The sequence below is a fragment of the Aquila chrysaetos genome, chromosome 11 (assembly GCF_900496995.4).
Source record: "Aquila chrysaetos chrysaetos chromosome 11, bAquChr1.4, whole genome shotgun sequence".
Classification (NCBI taxonomy): Eukaryota; Metazoa; Chordata; class Aves; order Accipitriformes; family Accipitridae; genus Aquila; species Aquila chrysaetos.
In genome coordinates this window covers 7,094,324-7,112,137 of record NC_044014.1, presented here as the reverse complement: position 1 = coordinate 7,112,137, position 17,814 = coordinate 7,094,324, and the positions used below count along the sequence as shown (strand labels likewise).

The window sequence follows — 17,814 nt, the reverse complement described above, 5'->3', positions numbered from 1 at the left end:
ACCCATACATCATCTGTAATTTTTGGATGTCTTTAAGTGTCATCCTGCAATCAGCCCCGTGACAATGAAGGGTCTAAATGGTCTTGCTAAGAGCTTAAAATAGGACACCATAAAAAAAAGCGTCAAAGCCATATATTTAGCCTGAAAGGAGACAGCTGATAAATATAACCAGTCCAGCTTTACATGTGGCAGTCAGTGAGAGACAGCTACAGCGCAGTCATCCTTGGTTTCCATTCCAGGGGCAAACTTATGCATCAGCCCGTGCAACATTTAAGAAGTTTAATCATTTGCCTTCTCACCAGAGGCACAGGAAGGACGGGACTACTACATACGAAGCCCACATGGAAAACCAGGGCCCGGGATCAGACCGGTTTGGAACTCATCCCGGAGCGGGTGCGAGATCCGGGCCGGACACCTCACGCCAAAGCCCCCGGCCAGCGGAGAGCCTCTTCCCGTCGGCAGCCACAGCGGCGACTTTGCGGCGACTCCCGCGGGCGCAGGGCCGCAGCCTGAGGCGCCGCGGGGCCCGGGCCGCGCTGCCCTCGGCAGAACAGGCCTCGGCCGCCGCGACCATCCCCTTCCCCCAGAGCCTGCCCACCCGTCTCCGCCCGCGGGCGGCCGGGGGCCCCGCCGGGGAGCGGGAGGCGGAGCCGGGCCGGGCCCGCTCCCCGCGGCCGCCCGGGCCTGGCCTCCGCCATGCGGCGCGGCCGACGCCGGCAGGCCTCGGCCATTTCCTCGCGGCAAGGCGGCGCCGCGCCGCTCCCGGGCGGCCTCTCCTCAGCGCCAGGAAGGCGCCGGCCGAGGCTCCGCGCCGCGGGGCCGCCCGAGGAGCTCCGGGGGCGGGCACGGCCCGGCGCGGCCTGGTGGGGGGGAAGAGGAGCGGTGCGGGCTGCCCGCCGCGGCGGGGGGGGGGAGCGGGAGGCGAACCGGCGGTGTGTGTGGGGGTGGGAGTGGGGGCGGCCCGCACTGACCGTTCGCCCGTTTCAGGGCATTCTCGGGCCGCTGGAAGTACACCGGCATGATGGCGGCGGCCTCTCCTCACAGGGCGGCGGCAGCGGCGGCGGCTCGCTCCGTGCTCCAGCCAGGCAGCCTGCGAGGCCGGAAAGGGAGGGCGGCCCGTCACCCGCGCGCGCTGACGTCGGCGGAAGCGGAAACCCCTCCCTCCCTCCCGGCGGGGCGGTTGGCGGCGGAGGCGGGGTCGGTGAGGCGATCGTGAGGCGATCGTGAGGCGGCCGGCGGGGAGCCGTGGCTTCAGGCTAACGGCGTGGCTTGTTTCCGCTGTTAGCGCCCTAAATGACATCCCGTGCTGTGCCGGGCGTCCCGGCTGGAGGTTCGGGGGCGGAGGGGTGACGGTGCAGGCACCCGGTTAGGGTCGCCGCAGAGGCAGGGGCCGGTCACAACGGGGTGTCCGGGGGTGGGTGCCGCCAGCCCCGCGTACCCGTCACTTGAGGGCAGTCCCTGGCTTGATCGGAGCCTCGGTGGTGGGTGGCGGCGGCCCTCCAAGCGGGGAAGCCGGCTTGCGGAGCTCCGCGAAGCCGTTTGGCTGACTTAGACTTGAAGCTTTTGGGTTAACTAAGTAGTTCAGTGCAGGAGAACATTTTGGCAAAGAAGTCATCACCGTATGCTGAGCCTTTGCTCTTTGCAACTTGTTCAGCCGGTTCAGAAATTGTACTCTGGGGCAGTTATGCAGAAAGGCCCTTCTGTGTGCACGTAGTCACCATCAGCTGCAGATTTCATTCTTGATCTTAAAAACTTGGGGAACTACTGTAGACGAACTCACCCATTCCTCTTAAGAGCAATAGTAATAGCAATGTATTCATACAAGTGTACCACTAGTGCCAGTGTATATTTTTCAAAACCACTGATGTGAAAATTTCTATTGGCATATGAAGGGACAATGGAAGCTCTATAAAGGTGTGTGAATTACACACAAAAGTCCTGTAACAGCAGTAGCAAAAGCAGTAGAACAGCAGCAAGTGAACGTGTGACTAATAGGATATTTTGGAGGAGTACACGCCAGAATAGTGCGTCTCCACGTAAGGCACTGAACACAGCATGCTTTTCAGTATTTCAGCAGAAAGGCACACCTCTGCAGCTAGATCATTGATGACATCGTGACTGTAGCTGTGACCCTCTGCAGCCCCGGCTGTCTCACACTGGTTTCTTAAGTATATCCAAGCATAATATTTCAAAAAATACTTAGGGAGGTGGAGAGGAAGTCTGTTTATGATGACTAAAGATGGCCTGTTCCATTCTTTTGAATTTCTGGTTTCGTACATTTCTTTCTGTACACTTGTTGCTTGGTTTCTTTTTGCATACTGTTCACATTAACCATCTTGCGTGGCTACCAGAAAGCTTTATAACCGTTATACAACATATTTAAAAATTTACTTTAACATTGGCTTGTAATCAGAGTTTATTGCTAAACAGAAAAATAGTTAAAACTAAGAACAAGATGCAGTCACTGTTTGGAAGCTTTAGCACCATCACTGTATCCCTGTAACACTGATCCCTTTCCACTCTATTGCATGAGCCTCCATTCTGGAGTTAAAAAAAGGGGGGAAAAAAGCAACTTTGCTTTTTCAGGCTCTCTTCACTTGGGAGTTTCTTCATGTCCTTGTGTCCCCGGTCTCCCTTTGAGATCCGGTGAGCGGTATTGTACACAGTGCTCTCCATCAGGCCACACTATTGATTTATATGACAGTATTTTAGTTCAGTCTGTGTTCTGAACTGGCTCTGGCAGCCTAGTTGTTTCCGTTTCAAACCATGGTGATACATTCAGCAGAGTCTTCATTAAGCTATTTATAGTGCTGAACAAGTCCTTTTCTTGTCTTCGTAAAACTAATTTAAAAGTCTGTCAGATGAGTACCAGAGACACCGCCCAGGTCTGGGTGGCAGCTCCCCAGCATCCGCAGGCTGCCTGTGCCGTGTCGCCGGAGCTGGTGCCAATCCTAAGGCCTTGCAGAGCCTTCCCTGGGGGGCATCTGCGCTCTGGCAGGGGACCGCAGGTGCGCTGCCTGGTATTTATCACTGTTTTAGAACAGCATTTGCTCTTTGGGAGCCTGCTCCACTTTTTAGAATCTCTCTGAAGTTCCTGAAAGCCCTCCAGGCTTGAATGAATCAGATGATTTTGTGTCGGGAGCAGCTTTTACGGGCTGACTCCGCATGTCTCTTTCTACACGATAGCCAAGTATATTGAAAGTGTGTGCTTTGACTTTATGAAAATCATATGATAGGCTACCCTTTAGTGTGTTCCCTAGCCAGGCGTGATCCTTGACGGGCCTGGCCTCTCTCCCAGGACTGCACGTTTTCTTTTAGCAGTTTCTGGTGCTCCTGTAGTTATCCCAGGTATTTTGAAAGTTTTCTTCTTCCTAATCTGTTTCTTCTTCCTCATCAGCAGCTGCTCTGTGCCATTAGCAGAGTTTGCGCACTATGCCTTCCGTACGTGGTATTCAGGTACTATTGTTCATCCAAACTTGAAAAAGAGATCTTTTAATTCTCCAGTAAACTTGTTGATGCATGGAGTTACTCAGGAATAGCTGTTACGCTTTATCAATACTCCTCACCTTACTCAGGCCGCCTTTCAGGCACAAACCAGCCTTTATGCGTGCTCTGTAGGGAGGTCTGTATTTTGGCCTTTGTTCAGGGGTACAGCTTCTGGCCGTGACTTCGGGAGGCCGTTGCCAGCAGCGCCGCCTCCTTTTGTGTAACGCCGCAACGTAAATCGTGCCTTGTGACTTAGAAAGCGAGATAGTGCAGGCAATGAAAACAGACTATATTTTTTTCAAAAGCCTTTCCCCGCCCCCCCCAGTTGCGGCTGGAAAGCAGGCTGGCAGGTACCGGAGAGGGTGTGAGGGAGGCACCGGTAGCCCCGCCAGGATGGCCGAGGGCGGGAAAAGAGGAGGGCTGAGGAAATGGCGGCCGGGGGCGGGGTTTGCCGGGGGGGCGGGGCCCCGGCGGGGGCGGGGCTTGCGGCGGGCGGAAGGTGGCGGGGCCGGGCTGGGAAGGGAAGAGTAGGGAAGATGGCAGAGCCGGAGGCGCAGCTGCTGCTGGCCGTGGGGCTGATCGGTGAGGGCCCTCCCGGCCCTGGGGAAGGGCTGGGACGCGGGGGGCTGCTGGGGGGGGCCGGGCCGGGGCTCGTGGGCCGGCTGGGGGGGGGGGGGGGCCGGTTGCCAGCGGCCCGCCGAGCCGCGGGCGCAGGGCCTGTCCCGGCCGGGCGCTTGCCAGCCTGTGGTTGTGCCGAGGGGTGCCCGCTGGCTGAGGCCGGCGTCTCGGTCTGCTTGTTACAGAGCTAAACCGGCCGGAGTGTCCTAAATTCACGGCTTCTGAGGTTTCTGTTATGAAATCAGAAATAGGAGAAGCAGGGAGAATCATAGGTCAGCTGCTCTGGGTGCTTGTTGATCAACGTGTTGCTCAAATGAATGTATATTTAAACTCCTGGTGCTTTTTTGACCTCATGAAGCAGGTCAAGAGTGGATACTTGTTAAAGTTTAAAAAATAAAATCCGTAGCACAAGTGCTGCCCTACAACTTAAACTGTAGCAGCAGAACTGGATGTCTAGGGTCAGGGTAAGGTGGAATTTTAATCTGATTCCAGGAAACAAACCTGATTAACCCATCGATTTACTTCCTTGCTGCTGTTTGGCATTCTCACAGTGAACATCTTTCCACCATAGAAAAAGACACCAATGGAGATGCGTTGTGGGTTTGGTGTTATCCGTCCGTAACAGCTGAACTGAGGAGTCTATTGCTTCGGAAGTGCTGCCTTACAGATGAAAATAAATTGCTTCATACATTTGTATTTGGCCAGTATAAAAGGTCGTGGTTCTACATTACAACTGTGGAAGTTCAAGACTCTCCAGCCTTGAAAAAGGTAGGACTTGGCCAGCTGTTTTTTCAGTAGAGTGCAGGGAAGACTTCTGCAGAGCTTCCTCTGGCAGTTTAAGCAGTGTTTTCCCAGTGTGTGGTATGAGGAAGGGAAGGGATGTAAGGTTTTGTGTGCTCCCAGATGCAGTTCTTACCCAGCTGTCTAACCAGTCCACATGTTTCATTTTTCACCAAGATATATATTGGATGGAATTGCAGAGGGATTGAGATACTCGTTACCCAATTTAGATTCTTTGTATTGAAACAGAAATGCTATTTCATGCCATCATTTCTAGTTACTTTGCATTTCAAGTTGAGCAATTAATTTTCTTTTTTTTTTTTTGTCAAAAAGTTCTACAAAGGGTCTTTCATAGTGTGCGAAATCTTCTTCGTATAGAACTTAATGCTTTTTTTTTGTTCCAAAGGGTTGAGTTATATAGGTACTTTCTTTTCCACTGCATTGATAACTGAAAGACTGCAAATATGCTTGTATCTTCTATACTTTCCCTATTATGAAGATCATTAAATTGTCTGTTAAGTTTATTCAGTTTTCGTATTTCATGCTATATTGTTAAGTAGAAAGATAACGTGGTAATTTTGCATGCCCACAGCAGAATGTTGCTTGCCTTTCCTGACTCCAAGCTTACATCTCCTATGAACCTTAAAGGTGTAAAAAAAATTAAATAAAATAATCTGTCCTGGTGCTGTCCCTGACAGTGCAGTGGGAGATGCTATTTAAGGAGGACACATGAGCCTGGTCGCTGTCTGCAGACTTTTAGCCTCATACTGTCCCAGCTCACAATCACTCGATTACGGAAGTTAAAGAGTATTTCTGTTTGTGGGCCTGCTATCCATTAGTTTTTTTCCAGTCTCCTTCTGAATATGTTGATGCTGTCTGCTTCCACAGCCTCCTTGGGCAACAAATTCTGGAAGTTTCCTACCTGCTGTGGGGAAGAAAAATGCCTTTTTCTCTTTTAAAATAATCTCATGAGATTAAAGGAAAGCAACTCTGTAAGAGTAGATTAAGCAAAAGATAGTATGTACTAAAGCTGACTCAATGGAAATGAGTCACAGCAGAAATCCGTTAACCAGGGCTTTTCTGCAGTTAGTAACTTGGATCTGCTGCTACCACTCACTTTTTTAATTGAAACACCTTGTCAGAGTACTGCAGTAAGTTCAATAACGTGAAGAAGACTGTTCATATGGTGTCATTAAATAAGTTGTGTATTTTTCTGTCCATGTGTCTTCCCCAGGTGACCCATTTCTCCATTGTTCTGATGGCCAAAGACTTCAACCCAGAGAAATATGCAGCCTTCACTAGGATACTGTGTAGGTCTGTATAAAAGCTCATTTGAGGTACTGCTGTGTGCATGTTTAGATCTTGCCAAGGCAAAAGATTAAATTTCATTGTGTTGTGTTTGCATTTGGTCTAAAAATCTGCTGGAAATTCAGTCCTACAAACTGTGAATCAGATTATGTAAATCCTTGATTTGAGCTAACCTTGAGTTCATGCGATAGGTGTTGGGTGAATGTCAGATGCCCAGTAGGTTTTAATGTGTCTTCTCCAGACACACACTCATTTTCTCTGAGAACATACTTTTAAAAAGTATAAACATTTGGGAAGAGATCAGTGCTGTGTAGTCAAGGTCACCATGTGTATGGTGGACAACTTGCGTCCCTCCACAACATCTCTATTACAGATGCTTCTTGCAGCTCCTCAGAACTAAGCACAGCATGCAGGGACGTTCTTGCTTTTCCTCTGGGAAAACAAGAGCCCTCTGCCTCTCGAGGTCTGCGGCTCAGTCTTCTCCCTTTTTCCAACCAGACTGCCATCTTCTGCTTCCCTTGTCCCGTTTACTCACTTTCCTCCACATCCCCATTATCATCATCTCTCTGCATCTTTCTTTGCTTTTCCTTCAGTTCCCAAATTAGTTGGGTCCCGGTTCTTGATACCAAGAGTATTCCCTGAGATTTTGCATCTAATTGGATGCAGTTGTGAGGTTATTGTATAACAGACTTGGGAATGCTGTCAGGCTTCCTAGTTCTGCAGGGTACTGAAAAACTGAGGTTGTTCTTTTTCACTGATACATGAAATATTTAGGTTCGCTGTGGATCACATTAATGCTGATTTATCAGCTAATATTTGTTTTCAAATCCAGAATGAATTCCTCTAAACATGATAATTGAGTTTCAAATGTGACATAGCTCTGTACTCTAGCTAGTATGGAAAACAGATAGTTGAGAGCTTCAGTGCTATTCCTGAAGTACCTTAACCTGTAAAATAAGTTATGGTGTCTCTCTGCTGTCTCGAAGACAGCTAAAAGTGCATGGGTTTTGTTGGTGTGTGGTGGTTTTGTGCTGTGGGTTTTTTTGTTTGTTTGTTTGTTTATGAGTATCAAGGACATATGTTTATATTTTTCTTTCATCATTTAACAAAGAGTCCGGAAGAATGTCTAATGATACTCCGGGAAAAAAAATGAAAAACTAACTAGTCACATGGTCTGCATGTAATAACAGGAGTTACTGTAGTAGTTGCCTTTTCATAAAGCAGGTACATTCCAAGTCTGCAAAGACTCTTTAGTCTGGATACCTTCTTACACCTTTGTGCTATGTTTCCATATTGATAAATGTTGTTTTTTCATAAAATAGGAAACTCAAAAAAAACCCCCAAAAAAACCCCAAAAAACCCACAAAAAAAACCCCAAAAAACAAAAAAAAACAAGGTAGGGTTTTTTTTTATCCTAAAAGACATGTTTCTGTGTGTATGTTGAAAGACTTCTAGTTTAGTATTTAAAACCTTAACCAGGTGTCCAAAATAAGAATTCTTGCCAATAATATTGCTATTTGTGATACTGTGATTTTTTTTTTTTTTTTATATGTCTGCTGGTACTGTTTTCAGTCAAAATACCAGACTCTCTTCTTTTCACACAGAATCTACTTGAAGCATGGAAGTCCAGTTAAAATGATGGAGAGCTATATTGCAGTCCTTACAAAGGGGATCTGCCAAAGCGAAGAAAATGGATCTTTCCTCAGCAAGGATTTTGATGCTCGGAAGGCTTATCTTGCTGGTTCCATCAAAGGTTAATTAATACCAGAAGTCTCTATTCTGATCTCTGTTGTACAATATAAAATACAATCCAGTTTTCATGTGTACTTCAAGTAAATAGTGTTAACAGTATTATTTGTGCTGTTACTATTAAGCTTCTTCAAAAAACAAATGGTAATATTAGCATGGATATCTTCTATAAAATAATTTTCCCTGCTTTTCTAGATATAGTATCTCAGTTTGGAATGGAAACAGTTATCTTGTATACGGCACTGATGTTAAAGAAGAGAATTGTAGTGTACCATCCTAGAATAGAAGCTATCCAGGAGTTTACCAGGTACTTTGTCAATCCCTACCTCCCCACTAACCCCCAAAAGTCCAACAAATTTTGAACCTTCACTGAGAGAAATGCCGATATTTTAGGGAAAAAAATCTTTTTTAAACCTGTTTATTGAAATCCTGCTAAATCCCTCTTAAGGCTTTAGCCATGCATTCGTAAACTTAGAGAAATTTAACTGTAGAGTGAGTGATAAACTCTGCTTGCACTGCTAGTAGAAATCTCTGTAGTTCATGTATATGCATGCCAAATGAGACCTAGTCATACTAGTTCTTTCTTATGACATGCATTTCACACTGTGAAACTTTAATCAGTGTAAGTAAAAATCTACAGTGTGTCAAATACCAATCTAATTTCCCTAGGACTTTGCCTGCTTTAGTGTGGCATCGACAAGACTGGTCAATTCTTCATTCATATGTACATCTAAATGAGGAGGAAGTGGAAGCCTTAAAAGCCTGCACAGGTAGTGATAATTTATTAATCAAAAATATAAAGAAAATTTAATTTCAGTTTCTATTGCAAGGTCTTGCACCAGTGCTCTTTGGGAGGAAAAAACAATTACTTTGCTATTAATGCTATTGTTCAAACAGCATCATTTCCTTTAGAAAAGGCAAATCAACTAAACAAGTGTGTTTAGAAGATAACTAGTTAATCTGGTGTTTCTAGGTGGATCCGCAGCAGTCTACCCCTAATCACAGATGCAAAGCAGCTTTGAGACTTTTTTGATGTTGTGATCAGAGGGGTTGAAAGTCTTACTGTTATACAAAAGCAGCTCACTTTAGATAAGGTACCTTTTTTTCCGACTTCTACACATAGCTAGTAACTGAATTTTTAGGATTTTTTCTTTTTTTTCAGTTCCAAATTTTTATGCTGACTGCTGCCAGTGAAGTCTCTGGCTCCTAATCACAGGTAGACTTTACCAGCTATGTAGGAGTTTGATCTGTGTGACACATTGCTGTGTATGCGTAGTACTTAACGCATAATCCAGGAAGAGGCCCTTGGTTTATGCAAAGGTTAGCATGACGCATAATGTGGCAATTAAAAGGCTTCTCTATACAGAATAATGAGCAAGAAGACTACTCATCTTAATATTTCTACTGCATTACCAACAGGGCTTGTTTCAGCTCACTAAACATCTTCCACAGAGAAAAGCTGCTCCAAGTTTGCTCACCTGGCATACTACAAATAAGAAAATCTGCTGGTTTTATTCCTCTGTTCCAATCTAATACTGACTTCGTGACTAGCAGCTCCGGAGTGGAGATTCTTTTAAAGAAGTAGCTCAGTGGCTTTTTCATTTGCAAATGAATAATTTTAGTAGCAAGTTGGGAAGAGAGTTTAAAATTTCAAATGGGTAACCTTTTTATATTGCATGGAGTGATAGGGGTTCATTCATGTTCAAGGCATTTTAGAAGTTGATTTTTAAGCTCCTCAGAAGTGAAGCATTCTGCTGGACACGCTTGTTAAATGACTCATAATATCAAGAAGGCAACCTCATGGGTTCAATAAGTATTGTGTCAAATACTCTTAGAACAGACTTTAGGACTGTGATTTTTCTACAATATCTTGGTTTTGTTTTGGTTTTGTTTATGAAGATCCTAATCTTTCCAAAATTCTGCTCTCTAGGTTACATTGCTGGATTTACAGATTCTGAAGTGAACAGTAGACCAGACCTCTACGATGTGTATGTGAATTTGGCAGATAGTGAGATCACTATTTCCCCTGTAGTAAAAGGTTGGTTGCTTTTCATATTTTGGATTTAGAGGCCATTTATTTCAGAGTTGATAGTAATTGGTGAACCTTGCTGTAGGTCAAGCAATCTTGATCCTTCTTCCATCCAGGTTCTGAAAAGTCAGTATGCAAACTTCTGTCTTCCAGTTTTATTGAGACCCTGGAAGACTGGTGAAAGTTGGAATTTGGAAAGACATGCTTTGTCTTCCAACAAAAGTACAACTAAGATTTCAAAACATCCATGTTAGACAATTACATGGAAGAGACATTCAGCTGAATGCAGAGATATCACATGAGTCTTTAGAAAAACATTGCACTAAATACTTGGAGACTGGGGGCTCTTTGAAAGGAAAGCTTGTATGTTGCTTGTCATCTTGCTGCTCCTTGTCATCTGCTTATGGCCTCTTCAGAGGTAGATAATTTGCCTGTTGATATGTCAGATTACTGCCTTTACTGATAGATTTCAAATGGCAGTCATGAAGAGGACTCCTTGTTTTGGCTTGTTACTCATATGTATTTCTAGATGTCACAGAAATGGTCATTTTATGTGAACGTGTGCTTTTGTGTTTTGGGTTTTTTTCTTACTCAGAGGCAATGACAATGGGAAAACTTCACAAAGAAATTGGACAACTAATTGTTCAATCTGCAGAAGATCCAGATAAATCAGACAGCCAAGTCATTAAGGTTAATATTTTATTTTCATTTTTATTTTTAAATCTAGTTAAATTACTTCTATTGCTAAATCTTGGCGGACGGGGAGGAGTAGGAGGAAGATTGTCCCTGAGAATCAGTCACTCTCTTCTACCCTCTGCTTCTTTACAAATGAGCATTTTTATTCTTCATATAGGTTTTTAAGGATGACATACTTGGTTTATATTATCTCTTGGGTAACCACATTGCTGAAGAAATGTCAGAAGTTTTATTGATTGTAAGACTTCCAGTAAAATTAGTTTCCCAGTTTTAGTCTACAAAGCATGTATTTTGCTCAATACCTTGTCAATAGTATTGTCAATACCTTTCAAAGAGTCCTACTGAGATAAGGCTTCTCAGCTGTAAAGCCTGATTATTTTTTTTAAGATGATGGGTTTTTTCACTTCCTCCCCTATCTAATAGATTATTAGATATTTCACAGCTGAGTGCCTCAGTCAAAAGAGCTCACTCAGGCCAGTGAGAGGAGCATGTGGAGTGGCTATGCTCCCTTTCTTCAACATCACCCAAGAGCAGGCTGAAGAGCTGTTGCAAGTTTGCCTTAAAATAATTGGGGTCTTTATTTAAAGTTAACTATTTATTTATCATTATTTTATTTTTGTTCTGTATTGATTTTTTTTTTATTAAGTGTATGTTAAAACATTTTAATACCTAATACTATATTCATGGTTGCTTGTTTTTCTGTTCCTGAAGGATATTTCTCTGAAGACAAAAGAAATCTTGGCTACTTTAGCCTCACTTACTGAAGTTTCTGATGGCAATGAAAAACCAACCCTTAATTCTGAGGCCCTGAAACAAAAGCGATTTCCACCAGCTACAGAAAACTTTCTTTTTCATTTAGCAGCTGCTGAACAAATGCTCAAAATCTGATTTTGATGCACTGCAGTGTTAACGGACCAACTCAAAAATACTGTCTTTGCCATACAGATAGGAATACTTGGTATTTTATATGGAAAAATTAAAGGTATAAGAGTGAATGTCATATTTACCGTGATGTAATGCAGAATATTGGAGCTTGACGCGGAACATATGGAGGCATATTTGAGAACATTCCTGGTGTCATTATCTTCCACAACTATAACTTTGTATGTATGGCTCCTGTATTTCATATCACAATGTGGGTGCATATACAAGTACCAGGCTGTGCCAGACATTATTATAGTGGCCGTTTGTCCTGCAGGTTCCAGATGTCGGACAGCTCTGTTCTTGCTCTGATATGTCTTCCTGAAGTCTGGAACGTGGGCTGCAGCACACATGGTCTAAAACCAGCGCGGTTTGGATGTGCTAGTCTCTGCACAGGGATGCACTGAACACGCAGTTGGTCTGAGTGCGTGTTCTGGGCTTTCAGGTATGTCGGCCTGTAAGATACTGCTCTTGCTCTGGACTGCCCGATACCTGGAAATCCCAAATAAATGGACAAGTTCTCTTCTTCCTACTTGAAAGTGTCTAGGTGTTAAAAAGGATGTCTGGGAAGGTCTGACGTGGTAGCCTTAGTATATAAAGGAAGAGGTATTTTAAAGCTCAAGTGGGAGTTGAGCACCTCTTTTGGACTCTTGCCTTAGCAATCTTTCCCCCTTTCACTCTGTCCCATGCCTCTGATGGAGGGGAAAAAGAGGACAGGATTACTATATTTAAAATGGAGCTTCTTAGGGGGATCACAGACAAGTGCTGCTTTACAGCTGGAGTCATTTAAGAAGTTGTTAGGTTTCTCAGCTGAGGAGATACTTGGCCATTCATTCCTGATCCATTTGACAGAAAATCAGATGAGTTAAAGCCTAGTGGGACTAGAAGTGTTCAAATGGCCAGGTACCACTGGTAGAGCATCAACCTCTTAAACTGCTTGAGCTGTAACACAGGTACTATCTGATGGTGCTCTGTGTAGACTAAATGTAGATGGAAACTTCTGAAGTAATAGTGAAAACTGGGAAATAGTTTAGAGAAAATTAAAATTTGCCTACTTGTTTGGTTGCATAGCCATAACTCAAGAGGTTTTTTTGTTTGTTTGTTTTTTCATTGAGCAGCCTGAAACTAACTGCTTTGTAATCTTCTGAGAAGAACTTGGATTCTTTGTAGGGAAATATGCTGAGCCAAATGATCTGTATTTCTTCAGAAATGTCCATGACAAATCAGTCAATTCTGCAGTAGCACTTTGTTATAAGAAAAAAATAACCTTTTTCCAGGCCTTTGTACAGATAGGGTGTATGTAGCATGTGGTTTTACATAGAGATTTTATACGTATGATTAAAACTTTAGTAATCAATATTTATACTGTTAAATAATTGGATGTTTGCTATTCTGAACTGGTAGAGCTTATCAATAACCATGTGCAAGCAATATTGGTTTGAAAAAGGGTTGTCCTTTTGCTATGTATCATATGTTAAGGAAGTCTATTTTAGAATGTGGATAAGGAATGTGGCATCTACGTATAAAATGGCTAGTTATTACAGTCAGTAAATGAAAGTGTTTCAGAACAATCCCCTATTTTCAGGGGTGTAAAATTCTAAATACTTAACTCTGCAATTTAAGTTCTGAACACAGAAGAGTGGGCTTTTTTTTTTTTTTTTTTTTTTTTTAACTTCTGAGAAAAATACTGCAATTGCCTTCATTTATCTGTAAGTGCTCTGTGGCTTTTTTTGCCCACTTGCCCATTACTGTTTTTTCTTAATGGTTCTTTAGTATTGCTGCTTCTGTTTTGGGACTTCCACAACAGTTGGAATAGCAGAACTACAAAATTATGCTGAAAATTCCATTCAGGACCTACTTTAAAGTCCACTGAAACTGTAGTCTTTCACCAAGAAAAATCTGAACATGCTTTCAGTCAGCTGTCTTAACACCACATGGTAACTGTGAAGAAATTCACATAGTTTCTTATTAACAAAAAGCCTTAAGGTGTATCATTAAGGTAGTATGGGTGTTAGAGACAACCACAAAAAGCAGAGAAGCTCAGTTACAAACTAAATATTGAATGCTTACTTTGCTTTCTGTTTTGGAAATGTTTAAGTTGAAAATCTTGGTGTTGTGTTAGATCTTGTATTCTGACATTTGTGCAAAACAAATATAATTTTGCACTTAAGGAACTGGAGTCATAGCATGCTTATGTCTATTAAAAATCCTGAATAGTCTACCCTTTAATTTATGTAAATTTATTCTTCAGTAGTTGTGACCACTGAGTCACAGGCCTTAGCTCTTAGTTTTGCAATACTGGGATTAAGCTACAGCTTGATGTTTAGGTCAGAAATGTACTACTACACATTCAAACAGTTTTGTCATCTGTGCTGATTTTTTTGTCAGTGCTGAGAAAGATGTATTGGCCTCCCTCGGCTTCAGTACCTTCAAAAGACTGTCCTAATGTTCTTGCATTTTCTTACTGACTTTTGACACTGTTTCCTCTCAAAATGGTTTAGAATAAAATAGAAAAATCTGGAAGGTCAGGACAGGGAAAGATTTCTGCTTATTTCTCACTTCCCTTTCCCCAGGATGCATACAAGCAGACTGTGTGTACAGTTGCTGGTTTTGCAAAGTCAGATGACATCCTTTTCTTCTTCCTCCTAGAAGCAAAGACCGTGTAAAATGGAATTTTCATTCATACCTTCTCATCTTGCTGCCTTTCTGTTCTATGATAAATATGAAATGGTGAATGATGGTTCCTGTCGACCTGCTAAGAGACATGCCTCCCAAAGTCATGCAGCACGTAGAATAATTGAAAGCCTTGAATTCAAATGAAAATAGTAGCACTGCTCCTTCCTCAGTTGAGGCAAAAGGTACTCCCTGTGCACTCTGCCTCGCTCGCTGCCCATGTGAGCCGGTTAGTGTGATGACAGCTGTAGCATAACATCTGCACTACATTTGCAGATACTGGAAGGTAGATAGTGAACACAGCAAAGGCTTGCAAAGGGGAGTGGGATAAATGATCAATCCCTTCAGTTGTGATTTTGCTGAGTAAATTAGACTAGTCCCTTAAGGCTAACTCTGTGTTGTTTCTGATGCTGCCATCCCTGGGGTTTTAGTCCCTGGTATAAGCTGGCCTGCCTTGTTTCCGCTGCAGGCAAGCATGTGGGGGAATGTTCTGATTGAGAGCACTATAATGCTGTGTAACCTGGAAAAAACTGATGCAGGACATCTGATAGCATCCATCTTAAAACTACAGGCTGCTTCTGCTTTCAACGTCTGACTGCTACCAAAAGGGGCTAATGAGGATTTGTTAATAGCGTGTTGTGAGATGTTGTTTGAAGCAGCTAAATTTCTAGATAAAAAACAAGCCGTAAAGCTCAGTGTAAGAAGTTCACAGCTGCCTTGTACTGCCTTACACCCTTCCCTAGGGAGCTCTCTGGCTGGAGTCTGAGTCAGAGGGATCTTTGGTCAGGTGAGGTCATTCCTTGTAGCTGCCAAATGATGTGAGACTCGGGAGGAGACTCCAAAGACTGGGCAACAGCTCCTTCCCAAGTGACACTGTGCAGCACGTGGCCTGCTGTTTGCTGTCTGACAGAGAAGGAGCTGCAGTGCAGGGCTCCCTCCCCACCTGCATCCTTCCTTCCTCCACCCCTATGGCCTGCAGGGAAAAATAGCATGGCTGTGTTACAGGCTTGGGAGTAACACAGGGACACAACCTCCAGCTGAGGAAATGCTTTGATCTCAGTATTTCTAAACATGGGAGTGGCTGGTTTTATTTTAATTTTTTTTAAGCTACATTAAAGGGATATGGAAGCCTCATTGTATATTCCTAAATTTCAAGATGACAAGCTGGGTAGGCAGGGAACTGCTACTGTATTGTGCTGTACTGAGACAGGCTTTCCTTGAAGCTGAAAGCTTCCATCTGTTGTAGTTTACCACACCTTAAACTGGTGCCACCACTAAAGCACTGTCACTTAACACACCTGCTGGCCAGTGCTAAGGGCAGGAGACAGACCTGCCTTGGGCTGGTATGTTGTTAATGTATTCTGAGTTACAAAGGGGAAGGTTTTCCTGTAGGTGCTGACGCTCCTCTTAAGTCCTTCAAACGTGATGCCTTTCTGCTTGTTCCTGTCTTGTTCCCCTCACTTATCTCATCCCTTTGGACTACCAGGTGTCTGGCAGTTCTAGTCTCATAATGACTTTATTTCAAGACCAAGGATGCCGGGGCCTTTTTAGCAACATATTTTCCCAGCCCTGATTTGGGAAGCAGCTGAGTCACCCAGGCTGACAATTTAAATGGCAGATGCCTGCCCTCCTTTTCTGGAAAATTCTGGTTAGGGCCATAGAAACATTTCGGAGAATGGGGGAAAGAGGTATTTTAATAACCCTGAGGGGGCTGGGTTTAATATGGCAAACTTCAACTCAAGTATTCAGTAAGAAGCTGGTAGAGTTTGGTAATGGGCAGCTGTAATAACAGACACTATTACCAGACCTAGTCCATAAGCCTTACTCACAGAGTTGTAATGACATCAATTTGCTTAAAACATCCAAGTATGGTGCAAGAAAATTTATAGCTTGTCTAGTTACGATGACAATTCAAAGTTCACGAATGTGTTATCTTCAGTTTGTTGGCTTTGCTCTATTGTTGGTTGTTTTGGGTTTTTTCTCTTTGCTCCCACTGTGGTTCACATAACTAGCATTTACTTTAACCATTCTTAAATTATGTTTAAAAAAGGAGTGGGGAGAGGTCTGTGTCTTCATTGCAGTGCCAATTAATGTTTACTGAGAGTGGAATTAGACCCCATCTGAGTTTGCCTTTGGTATGTTATTGAAGTAGGATTAGTAGAGAAATGGGGTTTTAGAGAATTTAACTGTAGGATGTTAGCTGTGCCACCTTTATTAAAGATTTGGAAGGAGACAAACACTTCCTTGAGAGAGGCAGGCTGAGACTGTAAGCCTGTTCCCCTTGACCCTGTGGTATCTAAGGAAAAAGAGCAGGGCAAGCCTCCTGCTCCCTGGTGTCCTCCCAGCTCAGGAGACCTGAGGCTGATGTGACCTTTTCTTTTTGTCTGCCCTTTTGGCTGCCATTGGAGATGACATTTGGCTAGGCAGACTTTTGGTCTGATGCAGCACAATTGCTTTTATGTTGTTGACCCCGATGGGATTTTACTATGTACTTAAGAACATGACCCACAAAGGCAAGGCTAAGCGATCCCTGTTGAGTTCAGTAGGTGTAAATGATCTTTTACCTTTCAAAATTCACTACAGTCCTCCAGTGGAGGTTTGCCATTCTTAGGCTTGGCAACTTACAGACAGCATCCATACTGTCTTCCTGGAACAGCTTTATAGCACGCTCCCCTCAAGTTACAGGTCATCAGGGTGGGCTGCTACTCCCCTGTCCTCTTTCCTTGTTTGACCCTTTGCTGCAGTAAGTTGTTAGAGGAAGGCTCAAAAAAGGCAGAACTCAGACAAGAAACTAAACTCAACCCCCTACTTCCTGCTTTTGTTCAGTGCCAAAAGCACAGCAGGAACTGTTTTCCTGCAAGAGACCAGGCCTGCTATTTTTCCTTACTTTCCTCTTTACTGCTGTCTTCCTGTAGGGATGGAGTGGATGGGGAAATCATTGGTTTTCTCACACAGTGAAAAGAAATCTAATCCTCCAGCAACAGGAGAGCAGTGACCTGTGTATTGCACTCTTAAGGAAGATAAATTATGGCAGACTTTGGAGGCTGTACATGTAAAATTATTTCTGTGAAAGTGATTATTATGTTATTTAGTGCATATTTATCCTTGTCACACACAGCCTTAGCAGTGCCTCACATAACATCTTCAGTGATCTTAGAGCCATCTCTCCCATGACCCCTGCCTACAGTTATCAATCACAACCACAGGGTCTCCTACCAGTTGTGGAGCTTCGTTCTATCTCGTTCCCCCAGGAGAAGGTCTGTTCTTGATTTTGTGGCAGGTCAGCAAACCATATGAAAGCAGCTGTACTAGGCCAGACCAAAGATCTAGTCAGCCAAATGTCACATCCCAGTGGCCGCCAAAAGTAGACACAAGAAGAGAGTGAGAGCAGGCAAATAAGCTGTTTACCCCTTCCACTTTCCAGTAGTATAAAGCTTATGATCTTCTTTTGCTGGTGTAATTTCCATAAATTTAGTATCCTTCAATGGATTCCCTTTGATGGAAATGCTCATTCTCCTTTTAAATTCATGTCAGCTTTTAATATCCATAATGCC

General features: G+C 43.7%; 2 protein-coding genes across 8 annotated transcripts in view; one reads left to right on the top strand and one right to left on the bottom strand.

Annotated features, from left to right (window-relative positions):
• EIF3A (eukaryotic translation initiation factor 3 subunit A) overlaps positions 1 to 1,116 on the bottom strand; it is a 35,855-nt gene extending 34,739 nt beyond the window's left edge. For all 3 annotated transcript variants that reach the window (XM_030031525.2, XM_030031527.2, XM_030031526.2), the window contains exon 1: positions 972 to 1,116. In XM_030031525.2, the coding sequence (XP_029887385.1) occupies positions 972 to 1,020 (49 nt within the window). In that variant the 5' untranslated portion in view covers positions 1,021 to 1,116. The remainder of the gene's footprint in view (positions 1 to 971) is intronic.
• A 103-nt stretch (positions 1,117 to 1,219) lies between these two features.
• DENND10 (DENN domain containing 10) lies at positions 1,220 to 13,806 on the top strand. Of its 5 annotated transcripts, XR_003925690.2 has the most exons (10): positions 3,985 to 4,068; positions 4,676 to 4,872; positions 6,119 to 6,198; positions 7,797 to 7,945; positions 8,137 to 8,248; positions 8,611 to 8,711; positions 9,872 to 9,979; positions 10,566 to 10,660; positions 11,378 to 11,769; positions 11,865 to 13,806. XR_003925690.2 is itself a non-coding variant. In XM_041127320.1 (9 exons), exons 3-9 carry the CDS (start codon positions 6,143 to 6,145, stop codon positions 11,552 to 11,554), a joined length of 798 nt encoding a protein of 265 aa, XP_040983254.1. In that variant the 5' UTR covers positions 1,220 to 1,365; positions 4,676 to 4,872; positions 6,119 to 6,142; the 3' UTR covers positions 11,555 to 13,806. The 5 variants fall into 5 exon arrangements, 4 of the variants coding, with proteins under 4 accessions (XP_040983254.1, XP_029885475.1, XP_040983252.1 ...); XM_041127320.1 differs by lacking the exon at positions 3,985 to 4,068 and adding an exon at positions 1,220 to 1,365 and having other exon boundaries at positions 11,378 to 13,806; XM_030029615.2 differs by having other exon boundaries at positions 3,980 to 4,068; positions 11,378 to 13,806.
• The last annotated feature ends 4,008 nt before the right edge of the window (positions 13,807 to 17,814 follow it).